This window comes from Pleurodeles waltl, chromosome 3_1, assembly GCF_031143425.1.
Source record: "Pleurodeles waltl isolate 20211129_DDA chromosome 3_1, aPleWal1.hap1.20221129, whole genome shotgun sequence".
Classification (NCBI taxonomy): domain Eukaryota; kingdom Metazoa; phylum Chordata; class Amphibia; order Caudata; family Salamandridae; genus Pleurodeles; species Pleurodeles waltl.
In genome coordinates, this window is record NC_090440.1 from 1,841,657,003 (window position 1) to 1,841,676,658 (window position 19,656).

General features: G+C 42.8%; 1 protein-coding gene across 1 annotated transcript in view; it reads left to right on the forward strand.

Moving 5' to 3' along the window:
• COL5A2 (collagen type V alpha 2 chain) overlaps positions 1-19,656 on the forward strand; it is a 325,125-nt gene that overhangs the window by 218,673 nt on the left and 86,796 nt on the right. Inside the window, exons 19-21 of the mRNA XM_069225929.1 lie at positions 11,136-11,234; positions 12,005-12,049; positions 12,414-12,512. Coding sequence (XP_069082030.1) covers positions 11,136-11,234; positions 12,005-12,049; positions 12,414-12,512 — 243 coding nt within the window. The remainder of the gene's footprint in view (positions 1-11,135; positions 11,235-12,004; positions 12,050-12,413; positions 12,513-19,656) is intronic.

The window sequence follows — 19,656 nt, forward strand, 5'->3', positions numbered from 1 at the left end:
ATCTTCTCTGGCCCTGCCGCCAAAAGTGGGGCCTGGCCGGAGGGGGCGGGCAACTCCACTAGCTGGAGTGTCCTGCTGGGTTGGCACAAAGGAGGTGAGCCTTTGAGGCTCACCGCCAGGTGTGACAATTCCTGCCTGGGGGAGGTGTTAGCATCTCCACCCAGTGCAGGCTTTGTTACTGGCCTCAGAGTGACAAAGGCACTCTCCCCATGGGGCCAGCAACATGTCTCGGTTTGTGGCAGGCTGCTAAAACTAGTCAGCCTACACAGATAGTCGGTTAAGTTTCAGGGGGCACCTCTAAGGTGCCCTCTGTGGTGTATTTTACAATAAAATGTACACTGGCATCAGTGTGCATTTATTGTGCTGAGAAGTTTGATACCAAACTTCCCAGTTTTCAGTGTAGCCATTATGGTGCTGTGGAGTTCGTGTTTGACAAACTCCCAGACCATATACTCTTATGGCTACCCTGCACTTACAATGTCTAAGGTTGCTCATGCACTGGTACCCTCACCTATGGTATAGTGCACCCTGCCTTAGGGCTGTAAGGCCTGCTAGAGGGGTGTCTTACCTATACTGCATAGGCAGTGAGAGGCTGGCATGGCACCCTGAGGGGAGTGCCATGTCGACTTACTCGTTTTGTCCTCACTAGCACACACAAGCTGGCAAGCAGGGTGTCTGTGCTGAGTGAGAGGTCTCCAGGGTGGCATAAGACATGCTGCAGCCCTTAGAGACCTTCCTTGGCATCAGGGCCCTTGGTACTAGAAGTACCAGTTACAAGGGACTTATCTGGATGCCAGGGTCTGCCAATTGTGGATACAAAAGTACAGGTTAGGGAAAGAACACTGGTGCTGGGGCCTGGTTAGCAGGCCTCAGCACACTTTCAATTGTAAACATAGCATCAGCAAAGGCAAAAAGTCAGGGGGCAACCATGCCAAGGAGGCATTTCCTTACAGCCCCTCAACTACAACCCTTCTTTTTAAGAATCAATCTCTCACTTTAGGAATTTGTTTTAGAAAAACAAAAAAGTTGCTATGTAAGCATTTTTGATGCATGGCGTCTGCTTGGTAAATGTCACTGCTGGGAAAGAGTCACCATGGAGGCAGCTCCTTTCACAATTTTGATATCTCCTCTAGACAGGTGAGGATATCGAAATATGACAGATGGTTCTCCGTTATGGTGGAAACAGTTATCACTGCCTCTTCTTGGAGGTGCAGTAGACTGCCCATAAAAGTTTAAATAAGACTCTTGGTATTAATTTCATTTTGGAGCTTTTAACATTGTCATTGAACTGTATGTTCAAAGCCCAATCTAGCTTTCAGTGGCTCCAATGTCCTTTGTCTCTTGCTGTCAAGAATTACTAATTCCTTTACAGAGACCCTGCTCAGAAATCTCAACGTTCCTTGTGATTCATTCAACGCCTCATAACTTTGTTGGAAAAATTGCATCAGTGCTGCATTTTATCCAATTAGGCATTTGCTCTTTGCCAATGTCTCAACATCATTTTGCATTCTTCCTTTCACTTATTAGCTCAGAAAGGTATATAGCTGGAAAGAGTATTGTGGAATCAAGAAATAGCCAGGTGAGGTTCTAAGCAAAGGCTGTGTGAGTGGAAGAGGTAAGTCTTCATGAATCCTGTAATCTTGAGAGTTTTTAATTTCTTAAGCTTGCATGTAGGTTGTTTCACAGTGTAGGACCTTGCACATTAAGGCTTCTGCTACCAAATAATTTGTACTTGTAAGGCTTAGCGATGAGAAGATTGTTATTGGATGACGTCAAACACCTAGTAAGGTGGTAAGACTAGAAAGTGTTTCAGTGGCATTTGTAGCACAGTACTTTATGTGCACATCATAATGATTTTAACTGAGAACCTTCAAACAAGGCAAACACCTCAGACTCTCTTGAGAGGTTCTCTTCCTCCCTCCTAAACATGGGGGATTAAGTGCTCTTTACCTTGAACTGTACTACTACTGCGCACACCCTCAAAATGCCCACCACTGGTTCCACCCTACCCAGTATCTACTTCAAACTGTGGTGGAATCGTATAACATCCGCCCCTGCCCTCTTTAAGTGGCAGTATGTGCTACACCAACAAAATCCACCAATTTTATTGACACAGTCAAGAGCACGGTATGGGAGTGGAACTGGATAAGACGTGGAGCGCAACTGAACTGTCTTTATTCAGTTGGCTTAATCCTCATAAATCAGTTTACTCAGGAGAGGTTGGTACAGCAGCAATTGAAGTGCTTAGTATCAGTGATATGAGAGATCTATACCCCACTGATGTGTTCTTACCCTTGCATGACTTTCAAATGCAACCAGACTGCAACCTTTTAGATACATTTTTCTACTGTTGGCTGTGAAGCACCTGTGCAGCAGCTCAGCCTATATTCCCTTGAGAGCATGAGACTCTGATTGCCTTAGATAATGTCATAACTACCCCCTCCCAAAACTGCTAACTAACTTATATGCAGCCATACAGGAGAGGACCCCTGTTGTCAAATCCCAGGCCTCTGAGTGGTGGCTGGGGGGATATTGGCAAAGATCTCACTGAGGAGAAATAGAAATACTGTTGCACCATGACATACAAGCTTTCCTGCAACTACTGTCTTCATCATCTAAATGTCAAATATCTTCATTGGATCTTTCATACTTCAATTGATATGCACAGAATCAGCTTCAAACCAGATGCAGGGTGCCTACGATGCAGTTTTGGAGAAGCTGACTTCCTGCACCTGACTTGGAACTGCCAGGGGGTAATGGATTCCTGAACTCTGTGGTACATTTTCAAGGAACTGGCATAAGGCAGCAGCACAATTCTTTTAGCTGCACTGCCTGCCACCAATTGGAAATGGCAGAAATGCACTGTATTTACAACTTACAGTGCATTTCTGTCCTTTCCCCCTGTGCTGGTGTACAATTTGCTGCCTAGCACCAATGCAAGCACCCTTGCACCATGGTGCAAGGGTGTCTGCATTGTTGGCAGGAATGTTTTTCCTGCACAAAACAATCCTGGTAGGCATTTTCCCTTTTCTATGTGTGCTGCAGAATGGAAACAACGAGTAGAAATAAAGATATTTCTCCTCGTTCCTCTTGCCCTGGGGAAGTGTACAGTTTTGACTCCGTCCCAAGTTTACAGATTCTTGTAAAACTGGGAATGCCTCAAAACCCATGGGTGTTGTGTGGGAACACCCACCACAAGCCCCATGGTATGCCTCTCTGATGCAGTGTAAGGCAACATCGTGACTTTCGCTGCGTTGCCTTACACCATATCTCAGAGTCCATGAAAAGCCATGCAAAGTGGCTTTGCATGGCCTAGTAGATATGGGTCTGCACTCAGCGTTCCCAGAGCATCATAAAAAGTGAAGAACCAGTGGCACAAGGGGCTTGAAAATATGCCCTTCCTTATATATTCCTGCTTGTGAGAAATTGTTGACCACCCTGTAACACAGACCTCCCCAGGTGCTATTCAAAGACATTCCAGCTGGGGGTACGCCGCTTAACAGCTATGTTGCTTCTGTTGGCTGAGCTGAGGGTAGCCATGCACCGGGGACATAACACCTGCCCTACTCTTAATGATTGGCTGGCGGATATAGCCTTCTGCTAGCAAAGACTGGAGTAATACTGGAAACTAATACCTGAGAAAAATTGGCTTAAGGTTATATGTGCTCCCTTGGTCATATACTCTGCACAGCGTGCCTCATAAGTTATTGCACTCTACCCACTCTGATGCTGCACCTGGGAATTGAGGTGTGGGGCGGGTGAGAGCTAGGAACATTTCTGAGTCTGACAGGATGTTATTTGTGTCACTAATGACACACATAATTGCCTAAAATGTAATTGAGGGAAAGCTATAGTGATCGTTCTCTGCAAGTACTAATGATGAATACTGCATACTGGTACACGCTACAGAATGAAAATACCTGTAATTAACTGTAAGGAAATGCCTCCTTGGCATGGTTGCCCCCTGACTTTTTGCCTTTGCTGATGCTATGTTTACAATTGAAAGTGTGCTGAGGCCTGCTAACCAGGCCCCAGCACCAGTGTTCTTTCCCTAACCTGTACTTTTGTATCCACAATTGGCAGACCCTGGCATCCAGATAAGTCCCTTGTAACTGGTACTTCTAGTACCAAGGGCCCTGATGCCAAGGAAGGTCTCTAAGGGCTGCAGCATGTCTTATGCCACCCTGGAGACCTCTCACTCAGCACAGACACACTGCTTGCCAGCTTGTGTGTGCTAGTGAGGACAAAACGAGTAAGTCGACATGGCACTCCCCTCAGGGTGCCATGCCAGCCTCTCACTGCCTATGCAGTATAGGTAAGACACCCCTCTAGCAGGCCTTACAGCCCTAAGGCAGGTTGCACTATACCATAGGTGAGGGTACCAGTGCATGAGCATGGTACCCCTACAGTGTCTAAACAAAACCTTAGACATTGTAAGTGCAGGGTAGCCATAAGAGTATATGGTCTGGGAGTCTGTCAAACACGAACTCCACAGCACCATAATGGCTACACTGAAAACTGGGAAGTTTGGTATCAAACTTCTCAGCACAATAAATGCACACTGATGCCAGTGTACATTTTATTGTAAAATACACCACAGAGGGCACCTTAGAGGTGCCCCCTGAAACTTAACCGACTGTCTGTGTAGGCTGACTAGTTCCAGCAGCCTGCCACACCAGAGACATGTTGCTGGCCCCATGGGGAGAGTGCCTTTGTCACTCTGAGGCCAGTAACAAAGCCTGCACTGGGTGGAGATGCTAACACCTCCCCCAGGCAGGAGCTGTAACACCTGGCGGTGAGCCTCAAAGGCTCACCCCTTTGTCACAGCCCAGCAGGGCACTCCAGCTTAGTGGAGTTGCCCGCCCCCTCCGGCCACGGCCCCCACTTTTGGCGGCAAGGCTGGAGGGAACAAAGAAAGCAACAAGGAGGAGTCACTGGCCAGTCAGGACAGCCCCTAAGGTGTCCTGAGCTGAGGTGACTCTGACTTTTAGAAATCCTCCATCTTGCAGATGGAGGATTCCCCCAATAGGGTTAGGATTGTGACCCCCTCCCCTTGGGAGGAGGCACAAAGAGGGTGTACCCACCCTCAGGGCTAGTAGCCATTGGCTACTAACCCCCCAGACCTAAACACGCCCTTAAATTTAGTATTTAAGGGCTACCCTGAACCCTAGAAAATTAGATTCCTGCAACTACAAGAAGAAGGACTGCCTAGCTGAAAACCCCTGCAGAGGAAGACCAGAAGACGACAACTGCCTTGGCTCCAGAAACTCACCGGCCTGTCTCCTGCCTTCCAAAGATCCTGCTCCAGCGACGCCTTCCAAAGGGACCAGCGACCTCGACATCCTCTGAGGACTGCCCCTGCTTCGAAAAGACAAGAAACTCCCGAGGACAGCAGACCTGCTCCAAGAAAAGCTGCAACTTTGTTTCCAGCAGCTTTAAAGAACCCTGCAAGCTCCCCGCAAGAAGCGTGAGACTTGCAACACTGCACCCGGCGACCCCGACTCGGCTGGTGGCGATCCAACACCTCAGGAGGGACCCCAGGACTACTCTAAGACTGTGAGTACAAAAACCTGTCCCCCCTGAGCCCCCACAGCGCCGCCTGCAGAGGGAATCCCGAGGCTTCCCCTGACCGCGACTCTTTGAATCCAAAGTCCCGACGCCTGGGAGAGACCCTGCACCCGCAGCCCCCAGGACCTGAAGGACCGGACTTTCACTGGAGAAGTGACCCCCAGGAGTCCCTCTCCCTTGCCCAAGTGGAGGTTTCCCCGAGGAATCCCCCCCTTGCCTGCCTGCAGCGCTGAAGAGGTCCCGAGATCTCTCATAGACTAACATTGCGAACCCGACGCCTGTTTCTACACTGCACCCGGCCGCCCCCGCGCTGCTGAGGGTGAAATTTCTGTGTGGACTTGTGTCCCCCCCGGTGCCCTACAAAACCCCCCTGGTCTGCCCTCCGAAGATGCGGGTACTTACCTGCAAGCAGACCGGAACCGGGGCACCCCCCTCTCTCCATTCTAGCCTATGTGTTTTGGGCACCACTTTGAACTCTGCACCTGACCGGCCCTGAGCTGCTGGTGTGGTGACTTTGGGGTTGCTCTGAACCCCCAACGGTGGGCTACCTTGGACCAAGAACTGAACCCTGTAAGTGTCTTACTTACCTGGTAAAACTAACCAAAACTTACCTCCCCTAGGAACTGTGAAAATTGCACTGTGTCCACTTTTAAAACAGCTATTTGTCAATAACTTGAAAAGTATACATGCAATTTTTATGATTTAAAGTTCCTAAAGTACTTACCTGCAATACCTTTCAAATGAGATATTACATGTAGAATTTGAACCTGTGGTTCTTAAAATAAACTAAGAAAAGATATTTTTCTATACAAAAACCTATTGGCTGGATTTGTCTCTGAGTGTGTGTACCTCATTTATTGTCTATGTGTATGTACAACAAATGCTTAACACTACTCCTTGGATAAGCCTACTGCTCGACCACACTACCACAAAATAGAGCATTAGTATTATCTATTTTTACCACTATTTTACCTCTAAGGGGAACCCTTGGACTCTGTGCATGCTATTCCTTACTTGGAAATAGCACATACAGAGACAACTTCCTACATTAACTTAATATGTTAAAAATCTATTAAAACAACATAAAAAAGTTTTGTGAGTGCCAGTGAACTATGACTATAGCACTTCAACTTGAGGTCAAAGTGGGCAACATCATTTTGAATTCTCTAAAGTTTGGACAGTTCTGTTTTTGCTGGAGTGGTGTAGCTTGGGTAGCACAACTAGTGACAAAGCAGTTTAATGAGAAACTATCTGTATAGTTAGGATTTCATACAGTTGAAGAAAGTGGAAGAATTAATTTCTGGTGAGAAGATTGACTTGAGGAGGGAAGGAGAGGTCACAGCTCAGAGGTAGTTCTAATTGAACTTCATACAATGCTGAAGATATTTCAGGCAACTCTCAACACTACACGGTTGTCTAAAGATCCTTATTCCAATATAAGAATGAATTTTCTGCATGTGCCTGCCAATCTGCTGTTCTTCATATATATATGAGTCACATAGATTTTAAATAGGATCACTCAAAGGACCAATCCCTAGAGTACACTACATACCATGGGGGTGATATCAGATGGGAAAGAGACAAGTTAGACTTTCTGGTTGTGATTTCTTAAGAAGAAAGAGAACCATCTAGCAGTGATTCTGCTAAAGTCTGCCTATGCTGATAAATGATATAGTAGTAAATAGTGTTCTTGGATGTTGAACGCTACTGAGAGAACCAGAGGAATTGTGTTCATGCCAGGCACAGGTATGGTCTGGTTAGGAGTTTTGCTCTAATGTTCAGTAGAATTGTTTCTGCTCCTCTGTTAGTGTGTAAACCTGATTGTCAGTCACTTAGGAAGTTGTGGTCTTCCTGGAACAAGGAAAGCTGTACTGGTTCCAGAACTTTTAATGTACCTAAAAGGCATTAGATAGGGCAATAATTTAACAAATAATTGAGTTTTTTTTTTTTTTTTTTTTAGAAGTGGTGTGACACTATCTTGCTTGAGGGTGTGAGGGATTTCACCACCGGATAGCAACATGTTGATGAAGTTGGTGATGGTGGGGCAAGAAGTGGGAGGCAAAAGATGATAAAATTTTGCCCTACAAATTAATCTTGGTGCTTTCAGGTTGAACAAGAGGGAAGTCTCGTTGGGGAGGCCGATAGACTTGTACATGTGTCCTGCATGTACCAAGGGGCATAGGAAGTGGACCTGTGTTGTTTCTACTGCAGGTGATTTTGTTAAGATTGTTATACTGATCAAGAAATGGGGCTATAATAGGGATTAATGGTTTGGGACATGGTAGTCCACTGCACTTTCTGAAAACATCTTTGGACAAATTACCTGCAGCTTTGATGCATGTCTAAATGCTTCATTTCTTTCTTCTGTTGCATGTTGCTTCATATCTTATGGACTGGATCTGGTAAAGGATATGTTAAACTGGAGGTTAAGAACTTGAAATATCCCTACCCTTGCATGTTTCATGGGAGATATTGGTAGAAGTCACATATTTGCTTTCCTGAAGCCAGCAGAGGATTTATGAGCTTTAAGAGAAACAAACTGGTTGAGGGCCAGGGACAATTTGTAAAAGCAGGTCATTTATTTCAAGAAGCATTTAAGCTAGAGTGTCAGATATATCTTGAGTTTTCTTACAGTTTTTGTCAAGGAGGGAGAGCATCCTGGAGGAAATCCTCAATGGTTTAGTAGACAACTCATTGTTGAAGTGGAAATTTGCCAATAATATTCTCTCAACCTGTTAATGGTAGGGCATCTACCATTTTTACCTTGTCACTGTGCTGTTTCGTATTAAACAGGTGGATGGACATCTGGGTTCAAAGGTGCTTAACAAAATAATCTGTTAACCCTAAACTAACTTCCAATATTTTGGATAGATGCATAGTTGATACTGTTCACAAAACTATACATAAACTCCCTTTTGTATCTTTAGCTGATAATGAATTCCTTAATGCACTCAGTGAAAACAAGACACACTATCTTATCCCAATAAATGGTCCTGTGTCTGCATGTATAGCAATAGGTAGATATGACAGCAACACAAAAAACACCAAATGCCCCAACAAAAACACTGCTGTGTCTTTGCTTAGCATTTGTCCATTGCTACTTTCTGCATATGTTCTTCCCTAAATTACATTTCCAGTCATTGTTTATTTGTTAATACATTTTTCTTTTACACTACAGTGTATCTTGACAGCAATAACTTAACTCTTTTTCCTACTATTCTCTCCATATTAAACAGCGAGACCCTTATATTAATACAAGATTTACATAGCATATTGTTTGCTGGGTCTGCAGGGCATTCATTTGAAACTTGACATTCAGCTATGTAGCAAATTTAACCTTTAAGTGGAATCCAGATTAATTTCAATTTATGAAACTGTATTATATATTACCTAACCAAAAACTGCAGACTCAGAACCCTCACTCTCATTAATGGAAACAATAAGTGTGTGCCAGACAATCAACATAATGAAATACCAAATATACAAATCAGTTCAAAGGCAAAGCGTGCCTTTAAAATGCTTTCATGGCTAATCACTACAAACAGCTTTCATGTTTTAAAATTTGCATATCATAGTGCTTGTCTTTCTTGTATGTACCATTTTGAGCCACTGCATTAGAATGTGTGAGTTACAATATATTTTATGGAGCTATGGTAAAACATGCCTTTTTGTACTGTTACTACTGGGCAGGGCCACACAATGTAGAAATAGTATTTAGTCATTATTGATGAGAATTTCATTGCTAGCACGTTACACTGAACAATTAATGATGTTTAGTATAGTATAGAAAGAAAGGTGATAATTATAAGAAATGCTTAAGTCTATATGACCATTGATATATGTTTTTTAAATGAGATTTTGCACAATTTGTTAAGAGTAAAGGCAGTGGGCAAAACCATTTGGCCACATGATGTTCCTCTACTTGCTTCTAGTGCAACTCTCTTATAAGTGGCAAGAGTGAAACACAGACATCCTGCTCAATGTTACAGTTCTTACTATTCATTCAATACATGACTGCCCTGTGCTAATGAGCAGAGGAAGCGAGGGACATCTTCTCTATGGAAGCGAATACTTCTCATGGGTTGACATGCATAACTAATCAAACATTTCTAAAGAAAATGCGATGAAATCAGCCAGTGAGTCTGATTTTCCCACAATGCTTCCTGTGGAGGAATTATTTTTCATGGAAGTACAGTGGAACAGACATATTAGGGTCACTCAAAGATAGGCAGCCAGTCTCAGACACATAAACTCAAAACTTCTGTTTGGAGTGAGGGCCTGATTCAGAGTTTTGCGAATGTCACAAACATGATGGATATCCCATCTGCTGTATTATGATCTCATTATATCCCATTGGAATGTAATGCAGCAGACAGGATATCTATCACATTTGTGATGCAGGAACCCGTCCGCCAAACTCTAAATTAGGCCATAACTCTTATTAACTCTTATTAATGAAAGCATGAATGTGTATGAAGACCGGAAAGCTTTCTAAGTAAATAACATAATTGAGGTAATGCCATTGCACGTAGATGTAATATTTTGATAAAAGTTGGGACAATTAGCCTAATATTGTTGGGGACAAAAGTAACAGTTGTTTTATATTGTTCTGAATTATGTCCATCATTGCAGTGTACAAAGCAGATCTATATGCTGTACATCTGCTCCTATGCAAAATGAGTAAATATGATCTTTCACGCCTGAAAAGAATAGCATGCCTTTGCATTATTCAACTGGAAAATTCAGGTTCATAAGTCCATATGTTAATGAGTGCCGCAAGTTGGAAATGCTAAAATAAAATTATGTAGAGTCACTAAACCAATCCAGTTTATTGGAGTTACTAGGCAGATGTCTTCAGAGCACAATAGCTTGCTTGTGTTTTTCTAGATAGTAAATCAATAGTCACATCTCTGCAATTTTTAAAAGTAATCAATAGAAAAATAATCTGTGTTGGGAATGACACATTTTGGTGGCAGCTAAGAATTTCAAGAATGTGCAGCAAACAACAAGCATTGACTACTAAAAAGGAGAAGTAACAGTTGCCCTCTTAAACTATCCTTTCTATCAAATAAAAATCAAGCCAGGACAAAGTATTTTATTTTTCTTATTGTGAAATTGCTCCAAAATAATGTAGGGATTCTTTCACAAATGTAAATAAGCTATCAAATGCTTCTTCTATTAGATTAGCAACAAGCCAGCTGGACTGAGTAGCTGTATTTCTGTTAAATTCTATTTTTATTTGTGCTGTGATCTGAGCTTGTGTAAAACAGGGAAGAGCATTGACAGTTCAAATTTCACCTGAGTTCCACTGCTCAATATGGGAATTAAAGATGAAATGTTGTTGATTCCCATTGTAAAAGGAATAGGGCCTTTCAGCTAGCTTAAACTCATGTAGGAAGAGTTTTATATCACAGAAATATTTATTTATTAAGTGAAAACAAATGTAGGTAATTTACGTAGGCACTACAGTGACACTAATCAGTTATTTACAGAGTGAATTATAGCACATTTCTTTAATTCTTTGGATTATCTCTTTTCTTTCTGACTGTATGATTTTATTATTTCAGGGTGAAGCTGGTCCTACAGGTGCACGTGGTCCAGAAGGTCCCCAGGGACAAAGAGGTGATACAGGTGTGCAAGGACCAGTTGGAGCACAAGGTCTTCAGGTAAGTAGGTCAATTAGCACCATAAAACTGAAAATACACAGATTTAGTATGGAGTGGTGTGTCTGAAAATGTGAACTTGAAGTTTCCATATATAAGTTGTATCACAGTCCACTATATGCCATGGGCCTGATTCACAAAGGTAAACTTAGACCTGAAGTCTATGTTTAGACCTGAAGTATAAGGGCCCACTTCAAAAAGGTAAACTTAAACCTTAGGTCTAACATTACCTTTGTGAATTGGGCCCTTAGGCTTCAGGTCTAAACGTACACTTTATCTCCAACTGTACCTTTGTGAATTGTGCCCCTAATGCCTTCAAAATTTTAAGTGGTAACTAATCTATTGTGTGGTTAAACTTTAGTCATAATATAAACCAAGGTGGTACTATAAGTTTGCCTAACGCATCTTTCTTGAGGGATGTTCATGTATGTTTTAGAAGGCCTGAAATCCTATATGAACGTCATAGAGCACATTAATGGGAGCTGATATAGCATCTTTCTGCACATGTTGCTGGTCAACTTGAGCAACAGGCGATGTGATTTTGTCTTGAGGGAGCCATTTCAAAGGCAGAGCAAGACTAGAAGACTATTTCGGCTGTCACAAGCAAATGGGCTCCAGTGAGCTTTGATGCATTGTAAATATGTCTGCCTTGTAGGGAGGAGAAGAGTGAAAGGTATCAGCTTAGTTCTGCATCAATTTTCACATCATTCCTGTCTCTCAATTTTCACAATAATGCAATATCATCTCTCAGTGGCTACTGTTTTTTCTTCTAGGGAGTACCAGGTACAGATGGTTCTGGTGGAGCTAAAGGACCAACAGTATGTTGTTTGTATATTCCGTATTTCATATTTTATTCCACTAGCTGCCCTTGAACTTTTGCACTGCATGCTGATGCACAAACCAACATTATACTACAGACAAATGACATACTAAGACATTCAGAAATTAAAGTGCATGACTTCAATTGTTTTTTAGACTGTCATATTATTTTGTTGTGGGACTATTTAACATATCCTTGATTTTATATCAAAATATGTACATCACTACTTGAGAAGTGTGTACTAAACTACTTAAATGAATGATACTGTGAATAAAAGGATCAGCTATTTTTCATGCATCTCACATGAACCACAAAGTGTTCCATTTTGGACTATATCGTAAAACACTGTATTTTCATTACAGGGCAGTCCGGGTGTAGGTGGCCCTCCTGGACTAATTGGCCCACCTGGATCTGCAGGACCTCAGGGAAGCACTGGTCCACCTGGAATTAGAGGTTCTGCGGTAAGGACATTGATACATTAAAGCTAGAAAAGAAAGTTTATATGTTTGGACAAATTGAAGAAAGTGGCGAGAGGCAATGTAAGAGTTTGCCAAAGACAATAAGTGGATTATAAACAATAATGATTTTTAAAAAGTAATGTCCTAACATTGTGTCAAATCCCAAAGCTAATGCTTTGAGTTATGATAGGTCAACCCTGATAGAAGTGCTGGGGAATTCAGGAATTGACAAGCTCACTGCACATTAGCTAAGTCACCAGACATGATACAGGGCAAGGAAGAACAAACGCAATGCATTACAAAGCCTGAAAGTCTTAACTGGAAGGAAATGCACTTTGTGGGAGCATCTACTGCCCTAAAATTAAACAGGATGTGCTTTCTTTCCCAGTCATTTCTTCTTAGAGTTGACTATTGGAAACAGAAATGGTCTCCGAAGGTGCAGTTATGGCTTTTGAGGAAATTTATAATTGGTTGTTTATTTGGACAAGACTCCAGAACTAGCTTTGCTGCTCCTAGTGAATGGCTTAGGCAATAGACTCTTGACAAGCACACTTTGTTAACTCTTTGATGAGTCTTCTACTATGGATTGCCTCATTACATTTCAAACATTATGGTACCTCTGAGGAGACAGCATTATATAAATAAAAAGTGCATGTTATGTCATGAACTGGTCGTAGTGGATTTTGATGAATAACCATTGTATAAGTGGATTCCTGGAGTTAAATGCCTATGCATTTGTTTCTGATCTCGATAGAGCTCTGGGAAGTGTTGCACCTATTCTAAGTTAAATGTCTAAGCATACTATTCTGTGAACTAAAATGATCATATTTGACAGACAGAAAACAGTTGAAAATTTGGGGTGAGTGTTACAATTTCATTGTGGCTAAAGGCTAGATGTACAAAGCTTTTTTGTGGTTGCAAATAGCCCGATTCTCATGACTGGGCAAGCCAGTTGTGACCTTAACAAATCTTATTGGTATGTACAAACATCCAATTGCCATTCAGTAACACATCACAGAATCGCAATTTGTGTTTGCTACCAAATACTGATTCGGTATTTGAAAGGGGCATCTAAATATTGAATCAGAATGCTATGTATTAATGTTTTGTGACTGAATTCCAGTTACAAAACAGTGATACTTTACCACCAGTTCAAAATTGGTGGTAAACTATTTGCAAATGTGAAGGGTTTCCCATGGTACCCCTTCCCATCTGAGAATGATAAAGAAAATATTTTTTAAAAGAAGGCAGTGACTCTTAAAATGTTAAATGTTTAATTTTCTTTTTAGAAGTGCATACCATTTTCCTTTAAGGAAAATGGGCTATATTTTAAAAAAATGCTTTAATAAAAAGCAGTCACAGACATTGTGGTCTGATGACTCCAAAGGGCCACCATCCCTGTGATGGCTGCAATTCCTAGTGTGTCGCAAATTGTAACCTACTTCATTAATATTCATGCAGTAGGTTGCTTTGTGACACTATAGGAATCGCTTTTTTGAAAATAAAACTGCCATACATTAGGAATTGTGATTTCCTAATTACAATTCGTAAGAATCACATTTTTGAAATTTCAATTCCTATTGTTGATACATCTGGACCAAATTTTCAAGTCAATATTTTCAGAGAATGGCTTTTAGCATTCCTGTTTAAGGAAAATGTTATCTAAATAATGATATAGTTGCAACATTTACCTAAAGTTGGATGTGATACAGATAGACTGATAAAACAAGCTAGTGTTAGTTGTAAAAGAAATGCCTGAGCATGTGCAGAAATTTACATTTTACGCCTTTTGTCATGGAGTATATTTGCTAATCAATATAGTGCTGTATCTCAAAAAAGGTGTGAAATGTGTTTTTCCTTTTTTTATATACTTTTCACTGAGGAGTACTGGGTGACACAATCAAGCTAAAACAGAATAATAACTTTAAAATAGATAGTGAATAGGTCACTGCCTCGTCAGTGCTTTAATTAATATATTGAGCATCAATGCTACAATTTTTGGGTCTGTTAATATGGCTTTTCTGCAGATTTCACATCTTGAAAAAATGACAAGGGATTGATTTGATCTAGCTTCAAGCGCTTCATATAGTTCATGGATGTAACACTGAAAAGGAGCCAACGTAATAATTTTTAACTATAATGCACCATTTGAAGTTTTCTTCTAGTTCTATATCATTGATATCTAAGGGATAACACATTGAATACATTTTATACAGTATAAATGGGTTAGAGTTAGATGGAGCAATAATAGAATCTGGAATTTATGAATGTATTGCTAGGCACAAGAAGACACAGCAGCCACCAACTGCATATCCTTGCATATCACCATCTCAAGCCCCTCACCCACTCAATTAAGTCCCTTTCAGTATCAAACAAGTTTTCCTTCCTGACTGTCCCCAGAGTCCAGCTGCCACAACCCTTGTCCTACCCATAACATTGTATTGATTGAACCACCTTATGTTAGATAAGACTTGGTAGTCCTTCCAGTAGGAGATTTGGGGCTTATGCAATGTACTTATCTAAAATCATTTCTCTAGGTAGACTCTGAATAGTACTAGACAGTTCCAGTGAACTCCTCTAAACAGAAGACAATTGAGCTTCACTGCTAGAATGGCATGACAGATATATAAGGCAGTGGAAATTGAAGTTGTTATATTTTAGGGTAATTCATGATTAGTACTGGACCTCTTGTAAACTCCAACAGGTGAGTCTTTTACATCATCCCAACTACTGATGCTGTAATTCCCCTGGGTTCAATCCATTCTGTTTTGTAGCACTACCCCAGATTAACATAGTACTTGACTAGATAGTGAGAGGAACTGTCAACTACCCTAATCTTTCCTGTTGCTGCATTAGCGCAACAGGCCTTTTTCATAACATTAGTGATCTGATACATGATCAGACATACATGGTGTTGGAATGCAACATAGCTAGCAGCTGAAAGATGTATATTATGTCACTGGATATAGTGCCTATGATACCTGAAGGGCTCATGGAACTCACAGAGATCGCTGTCGGTGAACCGATGGTGTACACAGTCCAAGACATTCCAGACATATGAAGTGAAGTCTGGGACAGATTCTGAATCACAATGTCATGTCACGTAGTACTAGAGTGATCACCACTGGCATGGTATAATACACCATCAATACACCTGCATTACTTGGGGACTCACTTTCTCTCCGATTCTCCCAGCCCATAGCACTAGCGGTACATACTGACATTTATTAACCTTCTAAAGATTCATGGACTACAGTCACTTTCCCTTGATAGAAACACAATGTCATGTTCTGAATAATAGTGGAAGGAAGATCCTACTTTTTCTCTATCTGTGCAATCAACTGGCTTACAGAAACTACCATGTGACATTTATGGCTGTCAATTTCTAGACTGTAGGCCTTCCCCCACACTTTTTTCTCTTGTCTGTACAACTAGCTCCCTTTACTCCCCTTTCCCCGACACTGTATTGAATGTATTTTCTACTGTGACATCTTGGGCCTTCTGCTGTACAATATTCCCTCAGAGTGTGACGCTGGAAGCAGTTACCTGCCAGTTTCGATTAGTGAGACCATTTTCTCCCACACAGCCTATAATTTGTATTTTTTTATTCCACTATCATTGAGTTTGAAATCAATCACTATTTTGAACTCCTCATAGATGTTAAAGTAGGTGGTCCCTGTTGTATTTTTCCAGTGTTTGTTACTTGAAGCAAATGGTTGCATGACTCATTGTGCCCTCAAAATTCACTTTGCCTTGAAATCCGTACTCCCTATTGGAAGTAATGGAAAGTGAACATGAAATAATTAATGCAAAAAAATACTTTTAAATCCGACATTTGGGAGCGCTGGGGAAGAATATTAGACATTACAATGTAGGTTTTATTCTACATGCTTTTATTCAACAGGAATACAACACATTGACCTTTACACTGCATTTTAATACTGCAGGGGTTTACAACACAGACCTTTAACCTAAATTGTAAAGTCTTGAGTGTGCATGTATACACACCCAGCTTTTTCTCATTTTTGAGGGATATATAGCAAATCCTACTTTTTTAACTTAAACCATCTGTAAGGAAATGCCTCCTTGGCATGGTTGCCCCCTGACTTTTTGCCTTTGCTGATGCTATGTTTACAATTGAAAGTGTGCTGAGGCCTGCTAACCAGGCCCCAGCACCAGTGTTCTTTCCCTAACCTGTAATTTTGTATCCACAATTGGCAGACCCTGACATCCAGATAAGTCCCTTGTAACTGGTACTTCTAGTACCAAGGGCCCTGATGCCAAGGAAGGTCTCTAAGGGCTGCAGCATGTCTTATGCCACCCTGGAGACCTCTCACTCAGCACAGACACACTGCTTGCCAGCTTGTGTGTGCTAGTGAGAACAAAACGAGTAAGTCGACATGGCACTCCCCTCAGGGTGCCATGCCAGCCTCTCACTGCCTATGCAAGTATAGGTCAGTCACCCCTCTAGCAGGCCTTACAGCCCTAAGGCAGGGTGCACTATACCATAGGTGAGGGTACCAGTGCATGAGCATGGTACCCCTACAGTGTCTAAACCAAACCTTAGACATTGTAAGTGCAGGGTAGCCATAAGAGTATATGGTCTGGGAGTTTGTCAAACACGAACTCCACAGCACCATAATGGCTACACTGAAAACTGGGAAGTTTGGTATCAAACTTCTCAGCACAATAAATGCACACTAATGCCAGTGTACATTTTATTGCAAAATACACCCCAGAGGGCACCTTAGAGGTGCCCCCTGAAACTTAACCGACTGTCTGTGTAGGCTGACTAGTTCCAGCAGCCTGCCACACTAGAGACATGTTGCTGGCCCCATGGGGAGAGTGCCTTTGTCACTCTGAGGCCAGTAACAAAGCCTGAACTGGGTGGAGATGCTAACACCTCCCCCAGGCAGGAGCTGTGACACCTGGCGGTGAGCCTCAAAGGCTCACCCCTTTGTCACAGCCCAGCAGGGCACTCCAGCTTAGTGGAGTTGCCCGCCCCCTCCGGCCACGGCCCCCACTTTTGGCGGCAAGGTTGGAGGGAACAAAGAAAGCAACAAGGAGGAGTCACTGGCCAGTCAGGACAGCCCCTAAGGTGTCCTGAGCTGAGGTGACTCTAACTTTTAGAAATCCTCCATCTTGCAGATGGAGGATTCCCCCAATAGGGTTAGGATTGTGACCCCCTCCCCTTGGGAGGAGGCACAAAGAGGGTGTACCCACCCTCAGGGCTAGTAGCCATTGGCTACTAACCCCCCAGACCTAAACACGCCCTTAAATTTAGTATTTAAGGGCTACCCTGAACCCTAGAAAATGAGGTTCCTGCAACAACAAGAAGAAGGACTGCCCAGCTGAAAACCCCTGCAGAGGAAGACCAGAAGACAACAACTGCCTTGGCTCCAGAAACTCACCGGCCTGTCTCCTGCCTTCCAAAGAACTCTGCTCCAGCGACGCTTTCCAAAGGGACAAGCGACCTCTACATCCTCTTAGGACTGCCCTGCTTCGACGACGACAAGAAACTCCCGAGGACAGCGGACCTGCTCCAAAAAGACTGCAACTTTGTTTCAAGAAGCAGCTTTAAAGAACCCTGCAACTCCCCGCAAGAAGCGTGAGACTTGCAACACTGCACCCGGCGACCCCGACTCGGCTGGTGGAGAACCAACACCTCAGGGAGGAACCCCGGACTACTCTACGACTGTGAGTACCAAAACCTGTCCCCCCTGAGCCCCCACAGCGCCGCCTGCAGAGGGAATCCCGAGGCTTCCCCTGACCGCGACTCTCTGAAACCTAAGTCCCGACGCCTGGAAAAGACCCTGCACCCGCAGCCCCCAGGACCTGAAGGACCGGACTTTCACTGCAGAAGTGACCCCCAGGAGTCCCTCTCCCTTGCCCAAGTGGAGGTTTCCCCGAGGAAGCCCCCCCTTGCCTGCCTGCAGCGCTGAAGAGATCCCTTGATCTCTCATTGACTTACATTGCGAACCCGACGCTTGTTCTAACACTGCACCCGGCCGCCCCCGCGCCGCTGAGGGTGAAATTTCTGTTTGGGCTTGTGTCCCCCCCGGTGCCCTACAAAACCCCCCTGGTCTGCCCTCCGAAGACGCGGGTACTTACCTGCAAGCAGACCGGAACCGGGGCACCCCCCTTCTCTCCATTGAAGCCTATGCGTTTTGGGCACCACTTTGAACTCTGCACCTGACCGGCCCTGAGCTGCTGGTGTGGTGACTTTGGGGTTGCTCTGAACCCCCAACGGTGGGCTACCTTGGACCAAGAACTGAACCCTGTAAGTGTCTTACTTACCTGGTAAAACTAACAAAAACTTACCTCCCCCAGGAACTGTTAAAATTGCACTGTGTCCACTTTTGAAATAGCTATTTGTGAATAACTTGAAAAGTATACATGCAATTGAAATGATTCAAAGTTCCTAATGTACTTACCTGCAATACCTTTCAAACAAGATATTACATGTTAAATTTGAACCTGTGGTTCTTAAAATAAACTAAGAAAAGATATTTTTCTATAACAAAACCTATTGGCTGGATTTGTCTCTGAGTGTGTGTACCTCATTTATTGTCTGTGTGTATGTACAACAAATGCTTAACACTACTCCTTGGATAAGCCTACTGCTCGACCACACTACCACAAAATAGAGCATTAGTATTATCTATTTTTACCACTATTTTACCTCTAAGGGGAACCCTTGGACTCTGTGCATGCTATTCCTTACTTTGAAATAGCACATACAGAGCCAACTTCTTACACCATCCTTATCTCAGTTTGCTACTACGGACCCCAGACCTTATAATCACACATACCTCCCTTTACCTCTACCCACCCCTTGACCCTAAAATCACCCCTAAAGTTCCTTTACCTATCCCTGCACATTTACCATACTACTGCATGGTGAAAGATGTGTAGTAAAACCCAAAAAATAGATTTGCCTGAATGGAACTTACTTGCATGTTAAAGACTGCAGAGTAAAGGTCATATAGAGTAATGGGTGCAGCTGACCTTTTTCTGTTGCTCCATGACATAGGAAGCGAGGACCCAAGCAGGCTCCTGTCGGCAAATTTTGGCTCCTATGCATTCTCAATCCTACAACATGTTCCTATGCAGTTCCCTTTTTTTAGCAGACCCTTGCTGCTGTAAG